This window comes from Podarcis muralis, chromosome 1, assembly GCF_964188315.1.
Source record: "Podarcis muralis chromosome 1, rPodMur119.hap1.1, whole genome shotgun sequence".
Lineage (NCBI taxonomy): Eukaryota > Metazoa > Chordata > Lepidosauria > Squamata > Lacertidae > Podarcis > Podarcis muralis.
This window is the reverse complement of record NC_135655.1, coordinates 90,186,281-90,209,680: the sequence shown is the minus strand read 5'-3', so window position 1 is coordinate 90,209,680 and position 23,400 is coordinate 90,186,281. Positions and strand designations below refer to the sequence as shown.

Sequence of the window (23,400 nt, the reverse complement as noted above, 5' to 3'; positions counted from 1 at the left end):
CTCTTTTACACCTTTGCCGTGGCTCCGGGGCGGATACTAGCGAGGGGAGGAGGTGCATTGTGCGCCCCGAAACTCCCCACTGTGGCGGGCGCTGTACTGGCTGTGACGTTGCATGGGGGCGGTGCGTGCATTAGTCACTCACTGTCCCGACGTCACCTTCCCGGTTTTGCGGCTCCCAGTTTTTTTTTCTTTGGAAAAAGGGTCCAAGTGGCTCTTTTTGTCTTAATGGTTGCAGACCCCTGGGGTAGGCTTTTGTTTTTCATGTCACAATGCATTCAGAAGCCTCCCTCACCTGTAATCTGAAGTGCTGCTATCTACTCAGCCAACTGCTGCATGCATAGGCTAGGCTTTATCTAAAGGTCACCGTAGGGGTAAGTGCACCTATTTCCAGAATCTTTATATTTCCAAACATGTGAGATAAACGGTAGTTTGTTACTTCTCCAGCAGCGGCCCTTGATGCAACTTGAAACCTGCATGGCGCCTAACAGAGCCTCTTTTGAATGTCTGCTGCCTCCTCCCCTATTCCACCTTAAGGCTGGGACCAAACGCAGACTGCAGGGTTTCACAAGCAGCCAGCTTCCCCCAATGCCCACTTTGTTCCCCATCTTCTAGCCCAGTGATGAGGAACGTTTATTAGTCTTAGAGCCATATTCCCCCCATGGGCAACATTCGGGGTGTGTGTGTATGCCTGTGGCAAACAGAGCCAAGGGCCAAAAGAGCAAAAGGCGTGGCTCCTAACCTTTCTGCAGCAGGCTGCATTCCAGCCACCTTCAAGCCACAGGTTTCCGTCCACACGTATACACACAAAATTCAGACAAGCAAGAGATATTATCACAGTTCACTCTTTTGTTACATTTTTGTTGGCTAGTATGGTCCTGCTCTGAGGGACGCGGGTGGCGCTGTGGGTTAAACCACTGAGCCTAGGACTTGCCAGTCAGAAGGTCGGCAGTTCGAATCTCTGCGACGGAGTGAGCTCCCGTTGCTCGGTCCCTGCTCCTGCCAACCTAGCAGTTCGAAAGTACGCCAGAGTGCAAGTAGATAAATAGGTACCGCTCTGGCAGGAAGGTAAATGGCGTTTCCGTGCGCTGCTCTGGTTCGCCAGAAGCGGCTTAGTCATGCTGGCCACATGACCCGGAAGCTGTATGCCGGCTCCCTCGGCCAATAAAGCGAGATGAGCGCCGCAACCCCAGAGTCGGCCATGACTGGACCTAATGGTCAGGGGTCCCTTTACCTTTTTATGGTACTGCTCTAATACAGTTCTTGAGCACCCCCAAGACTGCTACCTCTGCTTTTTGTGCCAATAGTGACTCACTTTGCTTTATTAATTCTGCCCCGGGCTTTTCTTACTATATTTTTTTCATATCTCCCCTGAACTTTTCCAAGTCTCTTCCCGCCCTCCTCTACCCACTTCATCATTAACAAAGCATGTTTTCGGATTTGCTTTTCGAAAAGAGTTCCAACTTTGAATTCCTGAGGGGATTTTTTTATATATATAAAGATGCGGCAGTGCTTTCTTTGGTTGCCTTTCTGCTTGAGACTAGTGTGGTTGCTCTTCCAGAATTTGACTTGAGATTTATTTATTTTTATTATTATTTTGCAAAGATCCCTGTTTCCTTTTCAGCTGAGGTTGACGTGGCTTTTCTACGCTCTTGAAAGAAAAACGGCCCTATTGTTGGTTGAAAATCTCAACTGAACATTCATTAGTTGAGGTACTATGAGCTGTCGATTTACCAAAGGTTGGCGACTGGATTGGAGATGTGTGAGGTGTTTCTCTTCATGGTGGCTAAACATATTGAAGCAAGGGATGTTAATTTCCTTAGACTCAATTTGCTCATGGCTTCAAAATCTTGAGGACGAGGAGCGATTCCCTCCTTAAGCCCCTAGTAAACTTGAAAACTGAAAGAGGTAAATGCAGGAACAACCTGCATTTGTACAGAAATAGTGAAATAAGGAGTGAAGCAGAAATAGATTTTTTTAAAACCCATATGCTGCTGGTGCTTATGAACAAAACAATCAATTATGATTGAAGATTATGTTTTGTTTTAGTTTGCTTGGCCTCAAATCCTCCATGTAGTTTCCCCCTTTTCCAGCCTTGTAAAAATGGGTCAGGTATTCAATTCCCCTTTCAGAAATGGGAAATTCTAGGCTGATGTTTGGCCATGGATGATAAATGTGTTGAAAATGACACATCGCTTCTTGCTAAAGCTGCAGAGTATTTTCTCGCTGCTCCATTTTCCTGCCCTTGCAAATTGAGGTGGATGAGCCTTCTTTACCCCGGAGGGAGGCAGAGTAGCCTGTATGGTTGAACCTAAAGATTAGATCAATGTTTTGCAAGCCTGAAGTTTTCTCGTTTGCCAAACTGCTCTCTGCTGTGCAAAAGATAATTGCAATTAAATGAGGAAATGGTGCATCTTTTTCTGTCATGATTAAGCATTCCTCATGCTCATAACTCGAATTTGACATTGATTTACTAATTCTGGCTCATAGACTAGTGTCCTCCAAATTGCAAACCTTGAACAGAACAAATGCACCCCATGTATGTTGGGAACACCAATAGTGCACATATTTGCAAGAATAGTTAATTACTGTATAAATATTTCTTGTAGCAAAGGTGCTTTTTCTAACAAAAGATTTTACAAGTGATCTCTAGCATCATCTAGTGGCAGCATTTGAAAACACAATAAAAACGAAAATGTGTACTGTGTTTTCTTTCTATAAGCAACTTTCTAACCCTATGGCAAAATGTGAATACCGGTAGCTTTACTATTAAGCTCAGAAAAATGGATGAAACTGACTGGGGTTCCACTATTGCTTACTAAACTTATAGTGCGAAAATAGTACTTGTGCTACATGCGAGCATTCCTGGAGTTTGTATCTCATGAGTTATAAATTCTTATTTTGCCACTAGACGGTAAAGGTTCCAAAAATTGCACCTCAATGGGGTAGAAACCCCAGGGATGCTCATGTGTTGTGTAGGTGTTAGCAGTACTACTCTCACTAGACGTTCATTGAGCAGTAGCGCAACCCCAAGATAAGGACGGTTAGCGAGCGAGCGCTGCGGCGATCTGGGCGGGTGGCCGGGAAACCTCCTGAGGTCATGGCGAGCGGGTGTGCGCGCGGCCGCAGCCAGCGCGTCGGCGCCCGCGTTGCTCGGATGTGGGGATGAGGCTTCCGCGGGGTCTCGGGTTCCGTATTGCAAAGCAAGCCGCTCTTGAGGCCGGTGTTTGAGATTGCGGACTGATACCCACAGTGCATTGCAGCGCTGCTCATTTGCATAGAGGGCTGCGAAAGCGACACCGGCGGGGCGGGGCGGGGGAGGGAAGAGGCGCCCTTCGCTTCCGCTCGTGGCGAACAGCCGGCGACGCCTCTTGCAAAGGAGGACTTTTGCTGTTTTGCAGAGTTAGTGCAATCGCATCGTATGCTGAGAGTTTTGGGGTTAATAAAATAAAATACTGCAGTCCACAAACATATTTCTTTGTCAAACCCCAGACGCATATTTACTCGGAGGTAGCAAAGCTAAATGGGCGTTTACTTGTAGATGCATAGGAGGAAAACACGCTGAACGCAGCCGGGACTTACTTTCGAGTAACACTGTGAAGGAATAGTCCGTAGATAAGTTTCCTGCTGCAAACACACAGAAGCCTCTGTGGAGGCTGCTTGAAGGGTGCATGAATTTGATGGTTTTCTCAGTTAAGTCGAAGGTTCATTCCAACCCGAGCAGACTTCTTGCGAGGGCTGCCTTTATAGAGTGACTTTCCAGCAATGTGATTTAACAATGAACGGTAATGCCGAGAACTCACTTTTATAGGTTGTTTCATATATGCAACAGTTATTTGTTCTACCCTCTACTAACAGATGCTGTGTTAGAAAGAAGCCAGCATTCTCTCAATAAACTTCCTTCCCCCTGTTGAAACTGTTAGCAGCATGATATGTCTACTTGGATGTAAGTCCCATTGAGTCACGTGGGACTTACTCCCAGGAAAGTGGGTGTGGGATGGCATTCTAAACAAGTATTTTGGTCTAGAACTTGCATTCTTTTTACTATTATTTACACTTCTTAGCCACCTGTTAACCTCATCCTCTCTGTGACACACACCAAGTCAGTCACAAAATTAGAAACAAAGATAGCACATTATATAGCGCATTAGATAAAAATACAAAACAACAACACAAAGACAAATGCAAGGCTGTACGAACACAGGTAGTAATATAGCTCCTTTAGTTACATAATAACATAATAACTACTGTCCGTAGTTATAACAAGTGCCTTATGTCAATTTTGCAGATGGTGAGCAGCAGTTAAGAAATGGTGGTTTGCCAAGACCACATTGTGAATTTATTAATTTAAGGTGAACTTTTCAATTTGGGGAGGGAGAGGCAGACATTGCCCTACACCAGGTTAAAAATGCATAGCTGTTAATTTACTGCTTCTAAATGTTCAAAAGTAGTAGCGTGTAGCAATGCAGCAGCAGGAAGCCCTATTCCATTGTGCTTAACTTTCATGTTCAGTTTGCATGCTTTATGTTTACCTCTCTCTCTCTCTCTCTCTCTCTCTCTCTCTCAGGTTGTCCTGCTGGGCTTGGACATCTTATCTGCGCTGGTGTCACGGCTCCAAGATAGATTTAAAGCCCAAATTGGAACAGGTAAGGTCATTGGGACTAGCTGAGCCAAAAGATGTAGTATTTGATTGCATGCTATTCTGTACTACTCTGCTGATATTATTTTCCAACATGCAGTCCCTTTTCTTAAATTGTTGCAACTATGAAGAAATAGCAGTTTGCAACAACTGTGATTGTGAAGTCTGGAACTTGACTGTCTGCATGTATACACACCAGAGCATTTTCCTTTTGAGGCGCAGCTATGTTGACAGGCTGTAAAGTGTTAACTGGAATCTGGATTCCAGTTTATATATTTATTTCATAAAAATTGTACACCACTTGATTGTATAATAATAATAATATTACTAATCATAAAACATCAAAGCAGTTTACAAAAAGATTAAAACAACAAAATCAAGATTTATTTATTTTTGCAATACTTTAAAACATACAAAAAGTTAAGATAATAAAACAGATTAAAATTCACACTAGTATTTCTGAGCGTCTAGGCAGGCTTGCCTAAACAAGAATATTACTGGCAGGTGCCAGAAAGAGTACAGTGAAGGCACCTGCTTGACAGGCAGGGAGTTCTAAGTGTAGGTGCTGCCACACTCAACAATAGAGTTCTTACCAATGCAGAATGGGTATTATGTGGCACTTATACTAGTGCCAATTCTGCCAGTTGACGCTGTCAACTGGGTGTATATGGGTTCAGGCTATCTCATAGGTAAACTGGTCCCAAGTTGTTAAGGGCTTTGTAATAATAACACCTTGAACCTGGACCAGTAGCAGATTGGCAAGCAATGCAGATCTCTGAGCACTGGTGTTATATTCTTTGCTCATTCTTTCTGTGTGCCATGGAGTTTAGAATCATTAGTTTGGTGATGTTCCTTTAGAAACTGCTTAAATTGGAAAGCCAATTGATCATTCTCCTGTTTCTAAGCTTATTTTCAGAACAAAAGGGACAAGAAGCTGGGTTTTCTTGTTGCGGGGGCATTAAATGAAAGCTGGATTCTCAGCTTCTAAATTCTGCATCCAGTGTTGCATGTGGAATTGTGGAAATGCACACGGGTAACACTGACCCGCCGTCAGTGGAGCAGATTATAGACAGGGGCATAAGGCCTTGCGGTCTGTGTAAGATCTGCTTTGAACATGACATGGACCGGGGGGAAAGCACTTGCCCATGGCTGCTTCCCATGTGTATCTGGTTATATTTAAAGGAACTTGCTGGCCAATTCACAGGTTTACTTCAGCTGCTAATGTCTGATCATTATATGCAATGTGGCAAGTGCATGTCAATGTCACTGGGAAGTTGGGTAAAGTCACAGCATGCGCATCTATTGATGAGAATGGTGTGGTAGCCTTGTCATTAGCCTGTTATCCTTGGCAAGTGTCTGTTCCATTAATGCAAGTAGCTTGCCAGACCCACTATTTAAGACACCTTGAAATATGTGGGAAGGGTTGGGTTCTCATAGAATTCTTCTGTACTTCCAGCTCTGTCTTTCCATACCCCTCCCTTTCCCCCCCTAATCAGCCTTGCTTTTTGCCCTTAGTACTACCGAGTTTAATTGACAGACTGGGGGATTCGAAAGACTCTGTCCGAGAGCAGGATCAGGCACTGCTGCTAAAAATCATGGAGCAAGCTGCTAGCCCTCAGGTGAGTTCCTGGAAATATTCAACTTCAGTATACAAGTAAGCAACTCCCGAGAAAAGAATCCCTTGGAGGTTTTTGTTTATGGTCATTTAGAAAACGCTGCTTTTCAAATAGGCTGAGTGCTACCTATCCATCATAGGCAGCATCCTGCAGACTGAATTGCAGTGGAATTGCAGTTGTGGTGGCAGCATTTTTGCTCGGCATGCAGGGGCAAAAGCTTTCAATGAACAGTCATGGCCTGCTGCTTCAGAAGTGCAATAATAAAGTTACTAGAGGGATTGGAATCCAGAATCTTCATAAAATCCGTATGCAGTTTAGGGAGTACAGTCATACCTCCAGTTGAATGTGCTTCGGGTTGAGCGCGTTCGAGTTGCACTCCGTGGTAACCCGGAAGTAACGAAGCGCATTGCTTCTGGGTTTCGTTGCTTGCGCATGCGCAGACGCTCAAAATGACATCATGCGTGGAAGCGGCAAAATGCAACCCACACATGCGCAGACGCGCCGTCGCATCTTGCGTTCTGTTCCGGATGCTAACGGGGCTCTGGAACGGATCCCGTTCGCATCCCGAGGTACCACTGTACACCCAAACCTGTGAATTATTTTGAACCACCTACCTGCCCTTTTTGTTGTGAAAAGCCTTGAAATAAATACGTTGCTGCAGTAGATTCCTTCCCCAATTGCTTTCAGCTATACAGAATGTTAATCCTATATACACTCATTTGGAAGCAAATCCCATTAAAACAAATTTAAAACTGATTTTTATTTTACACTCAGTTGGGGGCTATAAATTCCAAATAGTTTTCCTGATTTGGGACCAAGAGGTTTCAAAACAGTTTTGTGGAAGCACCATGCAAAACAGGGGTGAATAAGTTCTGTGTAAACCGTGTGTAAGAAATCAGGTACGATGTTTTGGGGAAAACACTTGTTCCTCACAATTCACTCCTCAATGAAAATGTTTATAGAGGGCAGGTATATTATATTCTAAATATAGAATATATAAAATATAAATTATGTTTTGGCCCTCTATCATGTTCTGTTTGAACAACTGGCCATCTCTCTACTGAGGTAACACTTACTTCTGGAGTCTGTCAGCAGCAGCAGTAGTCACAATTCGAGTATCCCATTTTAATTCCTTGGAAGGTTGATGAGGAGGAAAGACATGAATATTTACAGTACTGTATTTTAAAATAATGGTCACTGTTTTAATGGAAAATAGCCTATTACAGAGAAACAGTGTACACAAAGTTGATACATACAAATACATTCATCTCCATACTTTGAGAAGACAAATATTTAGCATTTAATGGAGCACACCAGTCTCACTTTAAGGCCCCCTTCACTTGTTACATGTGTGCAGCACAGCTTAGATCTCTGGGGAGATTCCCCTGCGCATAAGCAATCTCTCACAGTTTTTGATGCTCAGATATCAGGGGACTTGCCCTGTGGTGAGTGGAGCAGCTGCATAGCCCCATTCTGTACCCCTTGCAGAGACAACCCCGCTTTGTGTTTGAAACCCTTGAAAGTAGCTGAGAGCTATTAAACACATAAATACAATTTTTGGAGACAGCATTATCGCTCAGAGTTCAACTCTTAAATGACCTACTAGAGCTGTCATCGCTGATGCATCAGTGTTAAATTGGTGGGGAGTACAAAAATCAGTTTTAGGTTTGTTCCAGTAGATGCATCCTGTTTGAAACAAACAAAACACTAGCAGTTCTTTTGGCATGGAAAGCTATTCTCTATTTAAACCAACTAAGAGAAAGTGGTTACCAGACAACTGAGTGTTCCTGTTTACCTAATCTACCTAAAGGGCTGTACTCACTGCATTTGAAATGCTTATTTTATGGGCAACCAAATGAGTCCTAGTCCTAATTGTCTTAACATACATTCAGCTCCCCTTTTGTGGGTAGATGTTCAGGATAGGACTTTCTGGAGAATCACTGTGTGGTGGTTTTGCGTAGTTAGCTTCCTAAGGCAGTATGAGAAGGGGCTAGGTTACCGCTCGCCCAATAAAAAGGAGTTCTTAGAAAAACAAAAATCAACAGTTGACTAGTCCCACTCCCATCAATGCCTGCTCAGATGCATGTGAATAGCAACCCATACAACCCCCTGACACTCTTCCTCGGACCTTACAAGACTCAGAATCCCAAAACGAAAAACTGCAGCCTGTCTAGGTTAATCTTTCTCTTACTTTCTTGTCTCTCTGTGGCAGTATGTATGGGACAGGATTTTGGGAGGATTCAAACACAAGAATTTCCGGACTAGAGAAGGAATTTGCCTCTGCCTTATTGCAACACTCAATGCGTAAGTTGGAGCTTGTAGCATATTTTGCTGTCCTGGGCTACTTTGGGAGAAAGGGCAAGATATTATTATTATTATTATTATTATTATTATTATTATTATTATTACCCTGCCCATCTTGTTGGGTTTCTCCAATTCACAATTTTATAATAATAAATAATAACAACAATATCCACATTCAAAATCATTTCAAAATACTTAGCACATATTTTGTTCTCTCCCTCCCCCTTCTCTTTGTGTCTTTAGATCTGGAGCTCAGAGTTTAACACTGAGCAAGATTGTGCCACATATATGTAATTTACTTGGAGATCCAAACAGCCAGGTGAGTCTGCAATGAAACAAATTTGATTAAATATATTCCCCCAGGAGAAAAAATGACTGTGGTGGATGGAGAAGATTTTCTTTTTATTTTATTTTTTTCAGATACAGCCTTTAAATTGTGTGCAATAAATTTGTCCAAGAAATGCTTGTGGTTGGCAGGTGTGTGGAATTGTAAGCTTTGAGATTTCTCATTCATTGATCTTGGAGCATGATGTCTACCCCTGTGCTGAAGTTGTTGTGCCAGTCTTGAACATGCTTATATAAATGAATATCTAATTGCCTTCAATGAGGGTTTGGTTTCATTTCTGCATGTGGTGTAATTTTGGCTTACGAATGGTGCATTTTGGGAGAAACTGCAGCTTCCTAATGTTTCTGCAGTGCCATAAAACTGGCTGCATATAGTTTTATGGGGCAGTGGGAGAGATCTCAGCAGTGAGAGACAAGGGGACCATGATGTTACTAAGATAAATAATGGAACTCCATGCCAGGGACAGAATTGTGGAGTTTACTCAGTAATCAAGCCTCTAAAATGAACTCACTCAGTATACTATCTGCCTCCATATTCAGATGAGGTAGGTATGATTTTTGTCAACATGTATGGGAAGGATTTGAATTGTTATGCTATAATAGGGTTGCCATATTTCAAACAGTGAAAATCCGGACAGAAAGGTTATTGAGGCTCCCCCCCCCCCCCGGCCAACTCTTGCCCATAGAAGTGGCATAGTTCAGAGGTCTATGAATAGTTTAAAAATTGGCAGTGCTGGTTTTCTGCCTCTGACAGAGGCAGCGGGGCAGATGGGGCACCTGTGAGAGCTTCTGCCGCCTGAGGCAGTGGCCTCACCCTGCCCAATGGCTGGACCAGTTCTGCTAATAGTGCTCCCCCAGATGATCTCAGTGATTGGCTTGGGTCATAGCTGGTCCTTAAGGTATCCTGGGCCTAAGTTGTTCAGGGTTTTGTACAGTAGTAAAAGAATATTAAACCTGACATGGTAGCATATGGAAAGCTCATTATCCTTGAGATAATGATAACTTCAGGAATCGGTACCTGAATTTGCTAGGTTTTCTCTTCCCTTCCCATTCACTTTTCTTTTGCTGTCAGGGGCTATCCTATTTTTTTAAAAGAAATCTTTATACAGCACTTAGAAGTTAAAAGGGAAAAACACAACTACTACTAACAACAAACACAATAATTAGGCATATATCCACGCTTTCACACCTACTAGCTAGTGGACAGATGGTCAACAATGTTCCCCTCCTTTTCTGGCTCTAACGGAAGTGTATCTGAAACACGAGTTTCCTTGTTACCTCTCCTCTCACCGCTTCTGTGCCTGAATCCTAAGTTGTACCCTTAGGCTAATAGCAGTTCCCTAGAAATGATCTTATTACTTTCCTGCTACTGCCATATGAGAGCCATTTAGGTTGTGTATTTCCGGAAATAAACCACTTGGCTGAAATTAAATCAGTGTTGTACCAATTAAATACATAAGCACTTCTTTGAGCAAGGATTACAGCTGGCCTTTGCCAAGGGGGTTGGACTCAGTATCTTATCAGACCATAATCCATCACTTGCTGTCTGTTCTTGTTGTAGAGTTATAACATCAAAGCTGCAGAGAATGGAATTTGCATCAGTATTGCCCTCTGATGATTGAAACAATTAAAATAGAAGGGGACCTTGATTTTCAATTGGTTCACTTTTGAGTTAAAGTTGCACTATGTTCCATGAAGGGCTTCTAATCAAGAAATTCAGGCGATAAGTAGCCTTGGGTTTACTGAGCAGTTTCTTTGGATCCTGGCTATGGCATTTCATAAAACCCTTGCTTTGTGTCCGACACTGGCTATATTTAAAAGGCGACAAATTTAAATGGCCAGTCTTCTATTTTTAACTGCAGATAGTCTATTTTTAGCTAGATAGCACTTAAAAAAATGCTGTGGAGTCACTCCATGAAATATAACATGATTTTAATGACTGCTCTGGTCGTAAATTACACAGCGAGGAAATGAGAAGCACTGCAGAATTTCTCTTTAGTTCAGTTCAGCATCATTACACAAGTCGCTGTTTCAAACTTGGCTTCCTTGGACTTGAAACATCATTGCTTTTTAGAACAGCTTTCTAGAAGATCTTATTTTTCCCTCTCTATGTGTTTTCTGTTCAGCCCAGCGGCAAAAGCTTCTTTTTGACCTTGCTTGTAATGGGAAAGAGATTTTCTTCAACTCCATAAAATACTCTGTGCTGCTGCTGCTCAGGAAATGAACTCTGCTGTGCTGTTAAAGGCACAGGATGGATGGTTAGGAAGGTGAATCAGGGGAAGAGATGTAAATTTTTATTCTTAATTTATAAACAAATCAGCCAAAACCTATATGCTCTATCATTCTTCCTTTTTTTTTTTACTGGTCCAGTCAAAGGATGATCATTATATGTTAGATATGGGCTTAAAGCAGTTAGGCGGCAACTCTGAGGGTGCGGTTTTATATGTCGTTGAAGTTTTTCCCCATTGATTCATTAGACTCCTTTTTTAGCCATTAGTCCAGCTGTTGGGTAGAATTCAGGAAGTGTTGATTAGATCCACTGACATCAGTAATTGGATTTAGTTGTTGTGATTGATGACAATGTTATTTATATTAGCTGGCTATGCCTTGATCCAAGAGCACCTAATATAATACTTCATAGATAATCCTGGTGAAGTTATGGAAGTGTGGGCCGGACTAGGAGTTGCCTGGGAGTCTCATATAAACCGCTTCTCTCAAAAGAAGACTTAGATGTACAGTGGTGCTCCGCAAGACGAACGCCTCGCAAGACGGAAAACCCGCTAGACGAAAGGGTTTTCCGTTTTGGAGGCGCTTCGCAAAACGAATTTCCCTATGGGCTTGCTTCGCAAGACGACAGCCCATAGGGAAATCTCCGGGACAGCGGGGAAGCGCAGCGCGTCTTCCCCACTGTCCTCGGACCTCCTCCGAAGCCTGGCGGCGGGGCGGGAACACCTCCTCCCGCCGCCGCCGGGCTTCGGAAGGCTCCTCTGAAGCTGGGCGGCGGGGAGGGAACACCTCCCCCCGCCGCCCGGCTTCGGAAGGCTCCTCCGAAGCCGGGCGGCGGGGCGGGAACACCTTCTGAAGGCTGGCGGGGGGCAAAAGTCTTTGTTCCCCCCTGCCTGCCTTCCCGGGAGAGCGGAGAAACGCAGCGCGTTTCTCCGCTGTCCCGGACGGCTTTTGAAGGCAGGCGGGGGGGAGCAAAGACTTTCGCCCCCCGCCCGCCTTCAGAAGAGGTCCTGGACCTCTTCTGAAGGCTGGCGGGGGGCAAAAGTCTTTGTCCCCCCTGCCTGCCTTCCCAGGGGCTTTTATATCGCCCCGGACAGCGGAGAAGTCCTCCGCTGTCCCGGGGTTTTTTAAAATGCTGTGGGTGGGAAGAAAAGCCCTTGTCCCCCCCCCCCCCCAGCCTTCAGAAGAGGTCGGGGGACAGACTGTCCCCGGACCTGGTCTGAAGGCAGTTTCCATAGGAACGCATTAATTGATTTTCAATGCATTCCTATGGGAAACCGTGCATCGCAAGACGAAAAACTCGCAAGAAGAAAAAACTTGCGGAACAAATTAATTTCGTCTTGCGAGGCACCACTGTAATTAACAAACAGTAAAAATCCTTTATGTTTGTTTTCAGTTCTCTTTAGTGGAGTTTAATATAAACGTAGTGCGTCGATTAACAAACAGTAGTGGTGCCCGCCCTGTGGAACGCCCTCCCATCAGATGTCAAACAAATAAACAACTATCTGACATTTAGAAGACATCAGAAGGCAGCCCTGTTTAGGGAAGTTTTTAATGACTGATGTTTTAATGTATTTTTAATCTTTTGTTGGAAGCCGCCCAGAGTGGCTGGGGAAACCCAGCCAGATGGGCGGGGTAGAAATAAATTATTATTATTATTATTATTATTAGTAGTAGTAGTAGTAGTAGTAGTAAAAAATGTTTACATTTGTTTTCAGTTCTCTTTGGTGTAGTTTAATATAAATGTAGTGTGTTGATTAATAGGGGGGAAATCCCCACACACTTGCATAAGAATACAAGATCCAGCATTCTGACGCCACAGATACCTATGAGAACCCCTCATGCAGGATATGAGCGCAATACCACAAAGTCATGTTCCTCAGCAACTGATACTTGGAGGCATGCTGCCTTTGATATTAGAGGTAGTATATAGCCATCATGGCTAGCAACTGGCCTCCATAAACATATTTGGAGAAAGATGAAAGAGAGTAAAGTCAACCAAGCACTGCATGTACTTGCTAATGATGCAGAGAGGAAACTCTGGCACCCCTGGCTTTTAAAAATGCGCATGTTTAACGGTCACCTGCCTCAGAGTCTGGAACGATGTAACTCTTTTTCCAGTACAGGACAGATAGGGTCCCTTCCTGGGTGATCTCCAGTGGTCTTCAAAATGGTGTTGCTCCCCAGTTATCACGGGACACAAAAAGGACTATAGTCTCTTTACCTTCAGAGCTGCCTTTCTGCTCTGGGGCGACTTGATTTGCTGTTTGTTTGAAGAGTTAGAAGAGTGCCTCACAAAAGACGGAGAGGTTCATGTCCTCTCGCCGTCAGAAGTTGGTGGAATGCTTATGGCCAGTTGTAGGAGTCCAAGTTCCAGAACTCTGCCGGTGAGCAGTTGTACTCTTAGGCAGTGGCAGTTGAAAAGGCATAGGTGAGTTATTTGGGCAGAGGGGAGGGTCCACAATCTGCCTCCAGGTTCACTCCCTGAGCCTCTGGGCTGGCCAAGAGGCAGAGTCTTCTTTCTCTATGGTCTTCCAACACAGTGCTTCTCCTTTACCTGTTGTTGCCATGGAGATAGGGAGATCCCTGAGCCATGCTTGGTCAGGGGGGTAGAAGAGGAGCAATGTAGAAGAGCTGGCATGGGGGTAGGAGGGAAATATAGCTGGTGGGATGGATGTGGATTCGGCCTAGAGGGAGCAAGGAAGAATGGAGGATTGGTTTTCGAAATGCAATTTGCTGTGGAAAGGAAGGCTAGAGAAGGAGAGGTTAGATCTAGTAACACATTTTTTTCTTAACATTTTGTGCGCATAATTCCCTGATTCATTTTGGATCTTAATCTGATCCTAAGATAGGGCTGTCCGTTTGAATGAGTGTTCATGCCTTTGAAAGAGTGTTCAGTGCTGGCCAAAAGCAAGCAGCCGTGTCAGTTTGCTACAACAAAATTAACATAAAATGAGCCTTTTTATTAAAAGCAACTGCTGCTCGCCGTGTGTCATACAAGCTTTCAAGTGGCACCAAACTCTTCCTTGAGCTGAAAATACTCGAGAACATCTTTTAAATGGATGGAGGGTGGGAATACATGCTTCGTCGTCAGGACTTGAACCTGCTGAATATGAGACCTAAGATACACCAGGAAGGGATTTAAACTGGTATGCCACACCAGTGCCCTCTTGATATGGAAGAAAACCGGCTTCAGGGAGACCAGCAAGGAAGCCTTTTTAAACCAGTGGTTCAGAATATAACTGACTGGTCTCTGTACCAGTTTGCTCACTAGTCTTTGTAAACTGCTGCTGTTCCCTGTGATAGATTACTTTTGCTTCTGACTTGCTTGGCCTTAATCCCACTCCAAATTTAAATGAATTGAGCCCTGGTGATTCTTCCTCCATCTGCAAGAGGTTATGAGTTCGATCTACCTGTAAGATTGAGAAGGATGCCAGCCAACCAAAGGATTGAGAAACTCCATATTTTTTCTCTAGTGTGAGCCTTTAGGAGACTATCTAAAGGGGGGGGGGGGCTATGACACCAGTGGCTCTCCGTTTGCTGTTGAATTGCAAGTCCCATCATCCCTGACCATTAGCTGTGTTGGATGAAGCTAATGACAGAATCTATCAACCTCTGGAGGGCCATAGGCTCTCGAACCCTGATCTTGCCATAATATGACTTTAGAAGCTTGTGCATCAAGCTCTGGGTGAATGTACCAGGTTGTGTTGGCATCTGTGTTGGTGGCCAGGTAAAATACATCAGGATGCTATCATATGCTTACAGGGGGGAAAATATGTGTACCTGTTTATATTACTCAGCTGCCACAATGGTGGCCTATTTTCTACCAGATTGCTTCCCTTGGGAAGTTCAGAGGGCTTTGTTTTCATAACTGTGTGAAAGGCCTTTGTTCTTAAAAATCTCAAGTCAAAACTAGACATGGTCAAGGTCTCTGCTCCTCTCTTTTCCTTATGGATTAGTCATATTATTTCCCTGCTTTTCTGGCATCAGCCAGTGACATGGAGCAGGTGCAGAGGAATGAAACAGGTAAGTCTGAGTGAACATTATTGGGGGAAAGTTGGGGGGGAATTTGACATGAGTCAGGTGTGTTCCTATATGTAATTCTGCCTAGACCTGGACAGCAATATTGACAGTTATAAAACAGTATTATTACTTTATGGATTTATCTAATTGTATGTGTAAAACTTTCCTCCTATTCTTTTCTTGGATCTTTAGGTTCGCGATGCAGCAATAAATAGCCTAGTAGAAATCTACAGACATGTAGGTGAACGTGTAAGGGCTGATCTCAGCAAAAAAGGATTGCCACAGTCTCGGTGAGTGAAGAGTTTCTGGTTTTGATGTTCTTATTTTTCAGCGCTCTTCAGTTTCTTCTGCTGCTAAATTCTGAGCACCCTTTGCTTCTCATCTGCTGAGTGTTATAACCCTAACCCTAACTGGTTGGACCTGATCCCTAGTGCTCAAAAGCTTTGAGCAAATCGGAAAGATTGTAGTTTGAAAATGATGTTGTTTTGTTCAGTTGGCTATAATTTGTACATTACTTGTTTTGTCCGGTAGTCTGACAACCAGGATGAATAAAGAAAATCTCAGAATTATGATGTGGACTTGAAAATTGTGAGATTTGAAAAGTTAGCATCTTTGGGAACATTGTCAGCTGTGCTTAACTGTAAGGACTGCACACCTGCTGTTTTTATAAATGAGAAAGCTAAGATTGTAGAATGTACTGAACTTTTTCTGGAATAATGTAATTCACAGCTTGTGTGCACTTCTGAGGTGTACCCTTTTTTCTTGCTCATTTAACACCTATATCTGACTAATGAAGGAAGAGTTTTTTCTTTCTTTCATTAAAATTAGCGGCACAAATATACTTTGGTTGATATCAGCGAACCTTTGCTAAAGTCTGCATTCTCAGTTGGACGTTTTGCAATGTTGATTGTTCAGTTGTTTTATCTTCCCTCTTGCAAACCAGGTTGAACATCATTTTTACAAAATTCGATGAGGTCCAGAAATCAGGAACCATGATCCAGGGATCAGGTGGTGAGTAGAAATATTGTTTTTGCTTTCTTATAAGATGAAATCAGTGGTTTAGAAAAATTGTACCCTTTATCCAAACTTCAGTAAGTTGTGGTTAAGACCTGTTTGAAATTAGTGGGTTAGGGTTTCTGTTTTTATTTTGTGACTGATGTATCCTATTTTTTTATTGCCATTAAAAACAAAGCATGCAAGTTGCTTTCAGAACTACTGAAAAGGAAGATGGTGTATTTAAAAAAGCATCACATTGGTTAGGCTGGGGCCAAAGGGGTTTTGAACAGAAGCCTGAGTGAATTTTCATTCTGAGATTAATAGCTCTATATGAAAGCAACAAGAAACTTTGTGTTAGCATTCATATACTGTATATTCCTATTTTGTGGCTGAAAGTTCTGCAGCTGTAAAGTTATTGATTCAATATTCCTTTTATTTCATGTGTTGTTGTAGCTTTCAGCCAGCCTGGCATAGTAGCAGAGCTTGTTCTTTCAGTATCATATTATTAGGGGATGTGGTCAAATTCTAAAGTGAACACCGGAGAAGCTATGTTGCTAGTAGCCCATTGCTTTCGCCTGAGAGGAAGCTGGACATTGTTCAGAGGTCATCATACAGCTATGTCTGGAGCAGATCTTCCCAGCTTGTGCCTGTTTTCGGTGTAAAATGTAAACAAGCATTATATTGTACATAGTGTTGGTGTCTGATGCAGTCTTTGAATGTCAGTAGATTAGTGTGTGATTTAACAATTAGTTTTTTGGGCAGCTGTCCATGTGGGTTGACAGTGACCAGCATCAAAGAGAGTTTAATGCAGTCATTCGTGAAGTCCTTAGCTCCAATAATTTTATGTTAAAAACAGAAATATTGCATGCCTTCTAATAAATAGACCAGGTGTTCCTCAGATTTTGGGACCTTAATCTTTCACTTTCTCATATTTGCTGCTGATATTTGCCACAGTTTGTGCTGAGACGCTTTACTTCGCTGTAACATTGAGAATGCAAGTAGCCTTCATCGAACAGGATCTTCTGAACCTCTTTACACTAAGCAGCAAATAGGTTGTTGTGGTTGTTTTGCTTAATGAAGAAATATATTTGCCATCAAACACAATTTTTGGGTTTGAAGGGTCAGCTTCAGACTTTTACACTTCCATGACTACTATAAGTAAGCTTCAGATCACAGCTGTTTTATACTTGAGGCACCCACAGAGTTTGATGCCTTCCACTTTTCCAGAAGCAGGTTCTTTAATTGTAGAGGGAATATGAAGTAGTCAAGATTCCATTGTTATATTTTGGAATGTATTTATCCTCATTCTCTTACATCCTCATTAGAATAATGGTCCAATTAGCTTGATTTACTTTGGAGGCTTATGAATTCATGGGGGTTCAGAACTCAATGGGGGATTATCTGGTGTCTTTGAAGGTCACCTTGGTGAAGAGGTAGCTAACTTGAGAAACAGTAGCTTTCCTTGGACCACCAGTTCAGGCGAACACGGGTGTTTCCCCCCTGTGCCGTACATCATGATGCCCTGGTTTACAAAGAACATGAAGGGTATATATATGGTGGCATTACTCCACTCAGATGAAACCGACTGACTTCAGAAGATGTCATTGTAACATGGTGATGGCTCCTTTTGTTCCCTTTGGTGCCCATTGAATTGAATCAGATTTATATTGGATCAGTACCTAGTCAATTATGTACAAATCTCCTCGGGGGGGAAAGTAGCCGTTCTCTCCTTTGCAAAGTTATATCAAAATCTGAACAGAAAGGCAGTGATATGCGGGCTTGTTCCTTATCACTGTTTTTTCCCCAGCAGCAACATCCAACAGAGTATCTAGATCCAAAATCCCAACATAGGTTAAAATTTTTCGAGAAACAGTACTTGAAAGAAAAATTAAAGCAATGGGCATCAAGTAGCTCCTGGTGTGATGTTACTAGCACCAGAGAGTTTAGAATTTGGTAACTGTATAGACTTAGAAATGCTGTTTTCACTGAACAGAAGCTTAATTTTGATCATTGCACCTCTAATCTGAAGCTTGCATCCTGGTTTTGTATAAAGTAACTATTTTGCTGAGAGAGAGATGGATGTTATATAAACACATCCCAAGTTCTTGGAACTCACCAATACAGTGGTACCTCGGGTTACATATGCTTCAGGTTACAGACTCCGCTAACCCAGAAATAGTACCTCGGGTTAAGAACTTTGCTTCAGGATGAGAACAGAAATCGTGCCCCGGTGGCGCAGCAGCAGCAGGAGATCCCATTAGCTAAAATGGTGCTTCAGGTTAAGAACAGTTTCAGGTTAAGAACGGACCTCCGGGACGAATTAAGTACTTAACCCAAGGTACCACTGTAATGGAGAATTTGCACCCCCCCCCCCGGGAATGATGTTGGACTGTAACTCCCATCATTCCCATCCATTGGCTATTCTGGGTCTGGCTGATGGGAGTTGGGAGTCCAATGACACTCAGAGTGCCACAGCTTTCCCACCCCACAAACAAATGACTCGACCATTCTTTAAATATGAGAGCTTTTCCCCTCCCTCCTTCATTCAAGTCCATCAGCATTTTCCTTAAATAGATCTTAAGAAATGCCAGCATTAAGTTCCTTATCCGCAGGGGCTTTGTTTTTAAGCTTTAATAGTATTATGAATAAAATGCCAGTTGGTGGGGGTAAATTGCAACCTGAAGTGGGCTTTACTTTATATAAGAGGAAGGAGGATTTCATCTTGTGGATATGCTGTTGGTTGCTAAGTTACGAGGAGGTCTTTTCAGTCCTTCGTAGCCAGAAAATGGAGCAAAGCGGCACATTGGATTTCTCAGTGGTTCTTAGCACTGTGCATGTTTGTGTGAGTGTGTCTCTTGTTTTACCTATAATTAACCAGTCTCTGGAAGCAGAAATTGAAAGTTCTTCCTTCACCTCAGGGTTTCAAAATTCCAGGCATGCCCATTCCTGTGATACAGTGTGTGGATCTTTAATTAAATATAAGATGCAGGAAGGAGTGTCTTTGGTTACAAATTACTCCATAGAACCAGTCCCTTTCCATGTGAATATAGTTTTAAGGTTGCTGATTCCCAGTCCAGTGAAAATGAAGCACAGAGCAGACACTTTCTATTGGACTTGATGGTGGTGATGATGTTTATGTTCCCAGCTTTAGTTGTTAGTTGTTCTCTGTGTGTTAGCTTTGTGGTTTTGACTCATAATTCAGTTGTGGCAACTTATTTATCATTTTCTCTAGTGCCCCACGAGGCAGCACTCCCATTAGGTGTGTGAGGTAGAAGTTAATAGCAGGACATTTGAAATGTGGTATAATTGATGCTCCCTTAATCAAGAAAGCAGCTGTTCAATGCCAAAGCCAGATCAAATAAGTTGACTTCACTATCCAGAGCTGCAGTTCCAACATAGCGAGAAACAGGGATGATGGAGGTACTTTCTTACTTTCAATTTGATGCTGTGACTTCCCCTTTCCAATTAAAAAGAGACATTTCACCATTTTCTCCCATTATGTCTAAACCAGGAAACTGAGCTTTGTTTGTTATGCTGATGTGTTGAGTGATGTGCAGATGCCACATCTGCACTGTAGCATTTAAAGTAGCACCATACCATTTTAAACAGTAATGGTTTCCCCCAAAGAATCATGGGAAACATAGTTTAAGGGTCCTGAGCAGGCATAGGCAAACTCTGCTTTCCAGATGTTTTGGACTACAATTCCCATCATCCCTGACCACTGGGCCTGTTAGCTAGGGATGATGGGAGTTGTAGTCCCAAAATGGCTGGAGAGCCGAGTTTGCCTATGCCTGATCGTGAGAGTTGTTTGGAGACCACTATTCTCTTCACAGAGCTATAATTCCCAGGGTTCCCTGGGGAAGAGGGTTTGCTTGTTAAACCACTCTGGGAATTGTAGCGTGATACAGCTTTGGAATTACAGTGCAGATGTGGCCACAGTCCTCCTGGTTCAGATTTAACAAGGAACTCTGGCTTACTGCAAACCAGGAATGGAGCAGCAAAGATGGTACGCAACAGGAAGAAATAGCTTGAGGGGACTGGTAAGGGAGGAGGGCTCTGCCCAAATGGCTGTTCCTGGTTTATGAAGCCGGGAATGATAATCAGAACCAGGCCCATTAGAAATTTCAGCATAGGTGGCACATCAAAGGCCATACTCAGGAATGGGATGGAATGCCTAAGGTGAGCCAAAGAGAGTTTGCTTGCTTGCCTGTACTGACTCTCTTGCAGTGTGGAGCTAAGGGAGTTCCTGTGTCTTACAGCCCACTCAACACAAAACACCAGAGACATAAAGCAGGAAGTGAATGCCTGGAAGTCCCACCTTCCCCTTTTGGTACAGTTTGGACCAGGCATAGGCAAACTTGGCCCTCCAGATGTTTTGGGACTACAACTCCCATCATCCCTAGCTAACAGGACCACTGGTCAGGGATGATGGGAATTGTAGTCCCAAAACATCTGGAGGGCCAAGTTCACCTATGCCTGGTTTGGACTGTGGTGGCTGCAAAACTGTCCTGATTAAAACTCCATTGCAATGTCGCCAAGCTTGGTCCTGCAGCACCCAACTTTCTGGAAACCGAGCCCCTCCCTCCTGCATAACTTCCAATACATCAGCAGCGGGTATAACTGAAAAGGTGACTGTGGTTGTTTTGTATCCGTTAAAGCAAGCCGCTTATAAACTCAGAACTAGAAAACAAAATTGGATACTTTTAATTTTCTTGTAACAGGGCCTTTATGTAATGGGCAAAAATGTTTTGGTTAGGCAGAGAGGTGTGTAGGTGTGTCTCTGTTCTGGATCTTGCCATGGAATTTATGGGATACTTATTTGGACTTCTGAAAAAAAGCAAATACTAAAATATGCATAACTTAACACTTTTATTGAAATATGCCTATTTTTTGGGGGGGGGGTGACCCCATACTCAGTTGCAGAACTGTGTCTGGTTGTTGTTGTTTTTTAATACAGGATTACAATTCCTGAATGAATTAGTGGCTTCCCTTTGAGTTAAAATTTATTGAGATTTAACTTAATCAGCCAGTGACGGGAATGGTACCCAGAGGGTTCCTTGTGATCTGCATCCGTTGAAATTGGTTAGGCTTTCCAGTGCTCTGGTGAAAAGCATTGTTATAAAATAACATTTTTTAAATCCCTCTGGTTGCTTCTGCTGGTTTTCTGAACAGAGATGTGAAAGAGCTGGGGGGGGGGAGGAAAATGCCTCCTTTCTGTTGAATCCTTTAGTACATGCAGAGAGAGATTGTGCTGAAAGGAGCAAGCACTGCTTTTCCAACTGCAGAGGAGGCTTTTATTTTGGAGGAGTGTAGCAGTTGTTTCTCATGCTGGGTCAAAGAGGGTGGAGAGTTAACTCCTGTTTGAGTTGATGCTTGCACTGTAGGACTCCTTTCAGATCCAGCCCTTGTCTAGCATCACAGGACTTCTGCAGATCATGACTGCCAGCAAAGGTAGGCATTTTGCTTAACAAACAAGCAAGCAGCATGTATATATATATGCTACAGACAACTGAGCCTGTTTATGCCATCAGAAGTTATTTTCTCTTACCAAATGGATTTTTCCCTGCCATCCCCCCTGCTAGAGGCATTATCATCATGTAAAAAAGTTTAGGCAAATGGCATCTCTTCATTAGATATGGAAGGGATTTTTTATGCTATTTGTTTTAAGTCTCTGTATAGGAATACAGATAAACTGATCTGGAATATTGTAATCGTATTTCTAGGGGCAAAATGCCTTGTAATATGTGTGGATGCTTGTTGGTATGTTTGTGTGTCGCACGGGCATTAGAAGACAGGCAGATTTGGTTAGGGGAAGAAAAGAAGAAATCAGTAGTACAGTAGCTTATGGAAGGCTAACAGCACAATCCTACTATACATGTTTATTTGGAGGCAAGTCTCACTATATTCAGTGGGACTTGCTTCCTAGTTAAGTGTGTTTAGAATTGCAGCCTTCGTCACAATAATTGTTTAGGCACAATACGTTTGGGAAGCGAAAGTGAATAACAGCTAAGAGCCTGTTTCTGTTTACCTAACAGCCTAATTCCGCAGCAGCAAGAAATGTATGTTGAAGTGGGATGCATAGTAACATAGCAGAGATAGGGGCTGGGGTGATGCTGAATCACCTGCAATCTTGTGAAGCATTAATTTGCAGGGAGACACAGACCGCTGCTTTTCTCTTTGGGGGAACCATTTGCATTAGCCATCTTTGACTTAACTGTGTTTGTGCTGTTCTCTCCACACTCTTTCCAAAGACTGGCAGGTGTTTTTCTGTGAAAACAAGGCTCTCTCTGCTGCCGTTAGAAAAATCTTGTTGGTAAAGCATGAATCACTTGTGTTTTAACAGATTAAACAGGAGGGAGGAACTGAAGTATTGTGGCTGATAAGGGATGCAAGACACAAAACTTTGCTGCCTATCAGTTCCTTTCTGTTGCCTATTTTATCTTGAAGGGATCTGCTCTTAATGTTTTAAGGAGATGTAAACTGGAGCTTCTAAATTGGTTACAACTCTTATCTGCTAACTGTTACCCTAGGCAGTAAAATTATATGATTACATTATCTCAGTGCAGGTGATATTTGAACCTGTTAAAGTAATGGTAGTTAGCTTAATGACGCAGGAAGATAATGCATTCAGGTCCATTGCTTGAAATGGGGGGGAAAAGGTTATAGATTGTTTCTTTTCAGCAGGATTAATAACACTGAACAGTTTTTCTAGTATGATTAAGAATCTAGCAGTATAATTAGCTATGAAATAGCAAATGTATTGTTTGCACCAATGACTTCCTTTAATTCCTAGTACAGTATAAAGCTGCTCAAGTATTATGTTGGGTAAGATTGCTGTTAGAACAGGGAAGTGATGGGAATATTCATGACCCAGAGGAAGTATGGAGAATAAAATGTATGCATTGTAAACCTTTTGCTTTGCCACTGCTTTAATAACTGTCTCTTCCGTCTCTTCTCACGGCACGGCTGCTTTCTTAGGCTGCAATCCTGTGCATGCTTATCTAGTAGTCGACTCTCCTGAACTCAGTGGGACTGACAATCTCTAGGATTGCACAGTTTGCATTTAAAAACAAACCTAACCCTACCTTCTGAAACATCCTGATAATTGTAACTTTTGGATTTGCAACCATAATTCTCAGACACAACGCCCCTGCAGAACTGTGCTTGATGTTGTAAAGCCTATTGGAGGTGGTTCTTTCATGCTTTCCTGGTTGCCAAATGATTGGTCGTATGTCAGTGGAAAGACTGAATTCT

At 42.8% G+C, this 23,400-nt stretch overlaps 1 protein-coding gene and 1 non-coding gene across 25 annotated transcripts in view; one reads left to right on the top strand and one right to left on the bottom strand.

Annotated features, from left to right (window-relative positions):
- Positions 1-23,400, top strand: part of CLASP1 (cytoplasmic linker associated protein 1) — a 162,930-nt gene that overhangs the window by 42,322 nt on the left and 97,208 nt on the right. For 23 of the 24 annotated variants that reach the window (XM_077934696.1, XM_077934709.1, XM_077934699.1 and 20 more), the window contains exons 3-8: positions 4,565-4,643; positions 6,152-6,255; positions 8,465-8,556; positions 8,800-8,875; positions 15,343-15,440; positions 16,094-16,161. In XM_077934696.1, the coding sequence (XP_077790822.1) occupies positions 4,565-4,643; positions 6,152-6,255; positions 8,465-8,556; positions 8,800-8,875; positions 15,343-15,440; positions 16,094-16,161 (517 nt within the window). Of the gene's footprint in view, positions 1-4,564; positions 4,644-6,151; positions 6,256-8,464; positions 8,557-8,799; positions 8,876-15,342; positions 15,441-16,093; positions 16,162-21,470; positions 21,598-23,400 lie in introns of those variants that run through there. The other variant, XM_077934751.1, reaches the window with a different exon arrangement.
- LOC114585635 (U4atac minor spliceosomal RNA) lies at positions 2,917-3,042 on the bottom strand. Its single transcript, XR_003703937.1, has one exon. It is a non-coding gene; the product is annotated as a U4atac minor spliceosomal RNA (small nuclear RNA).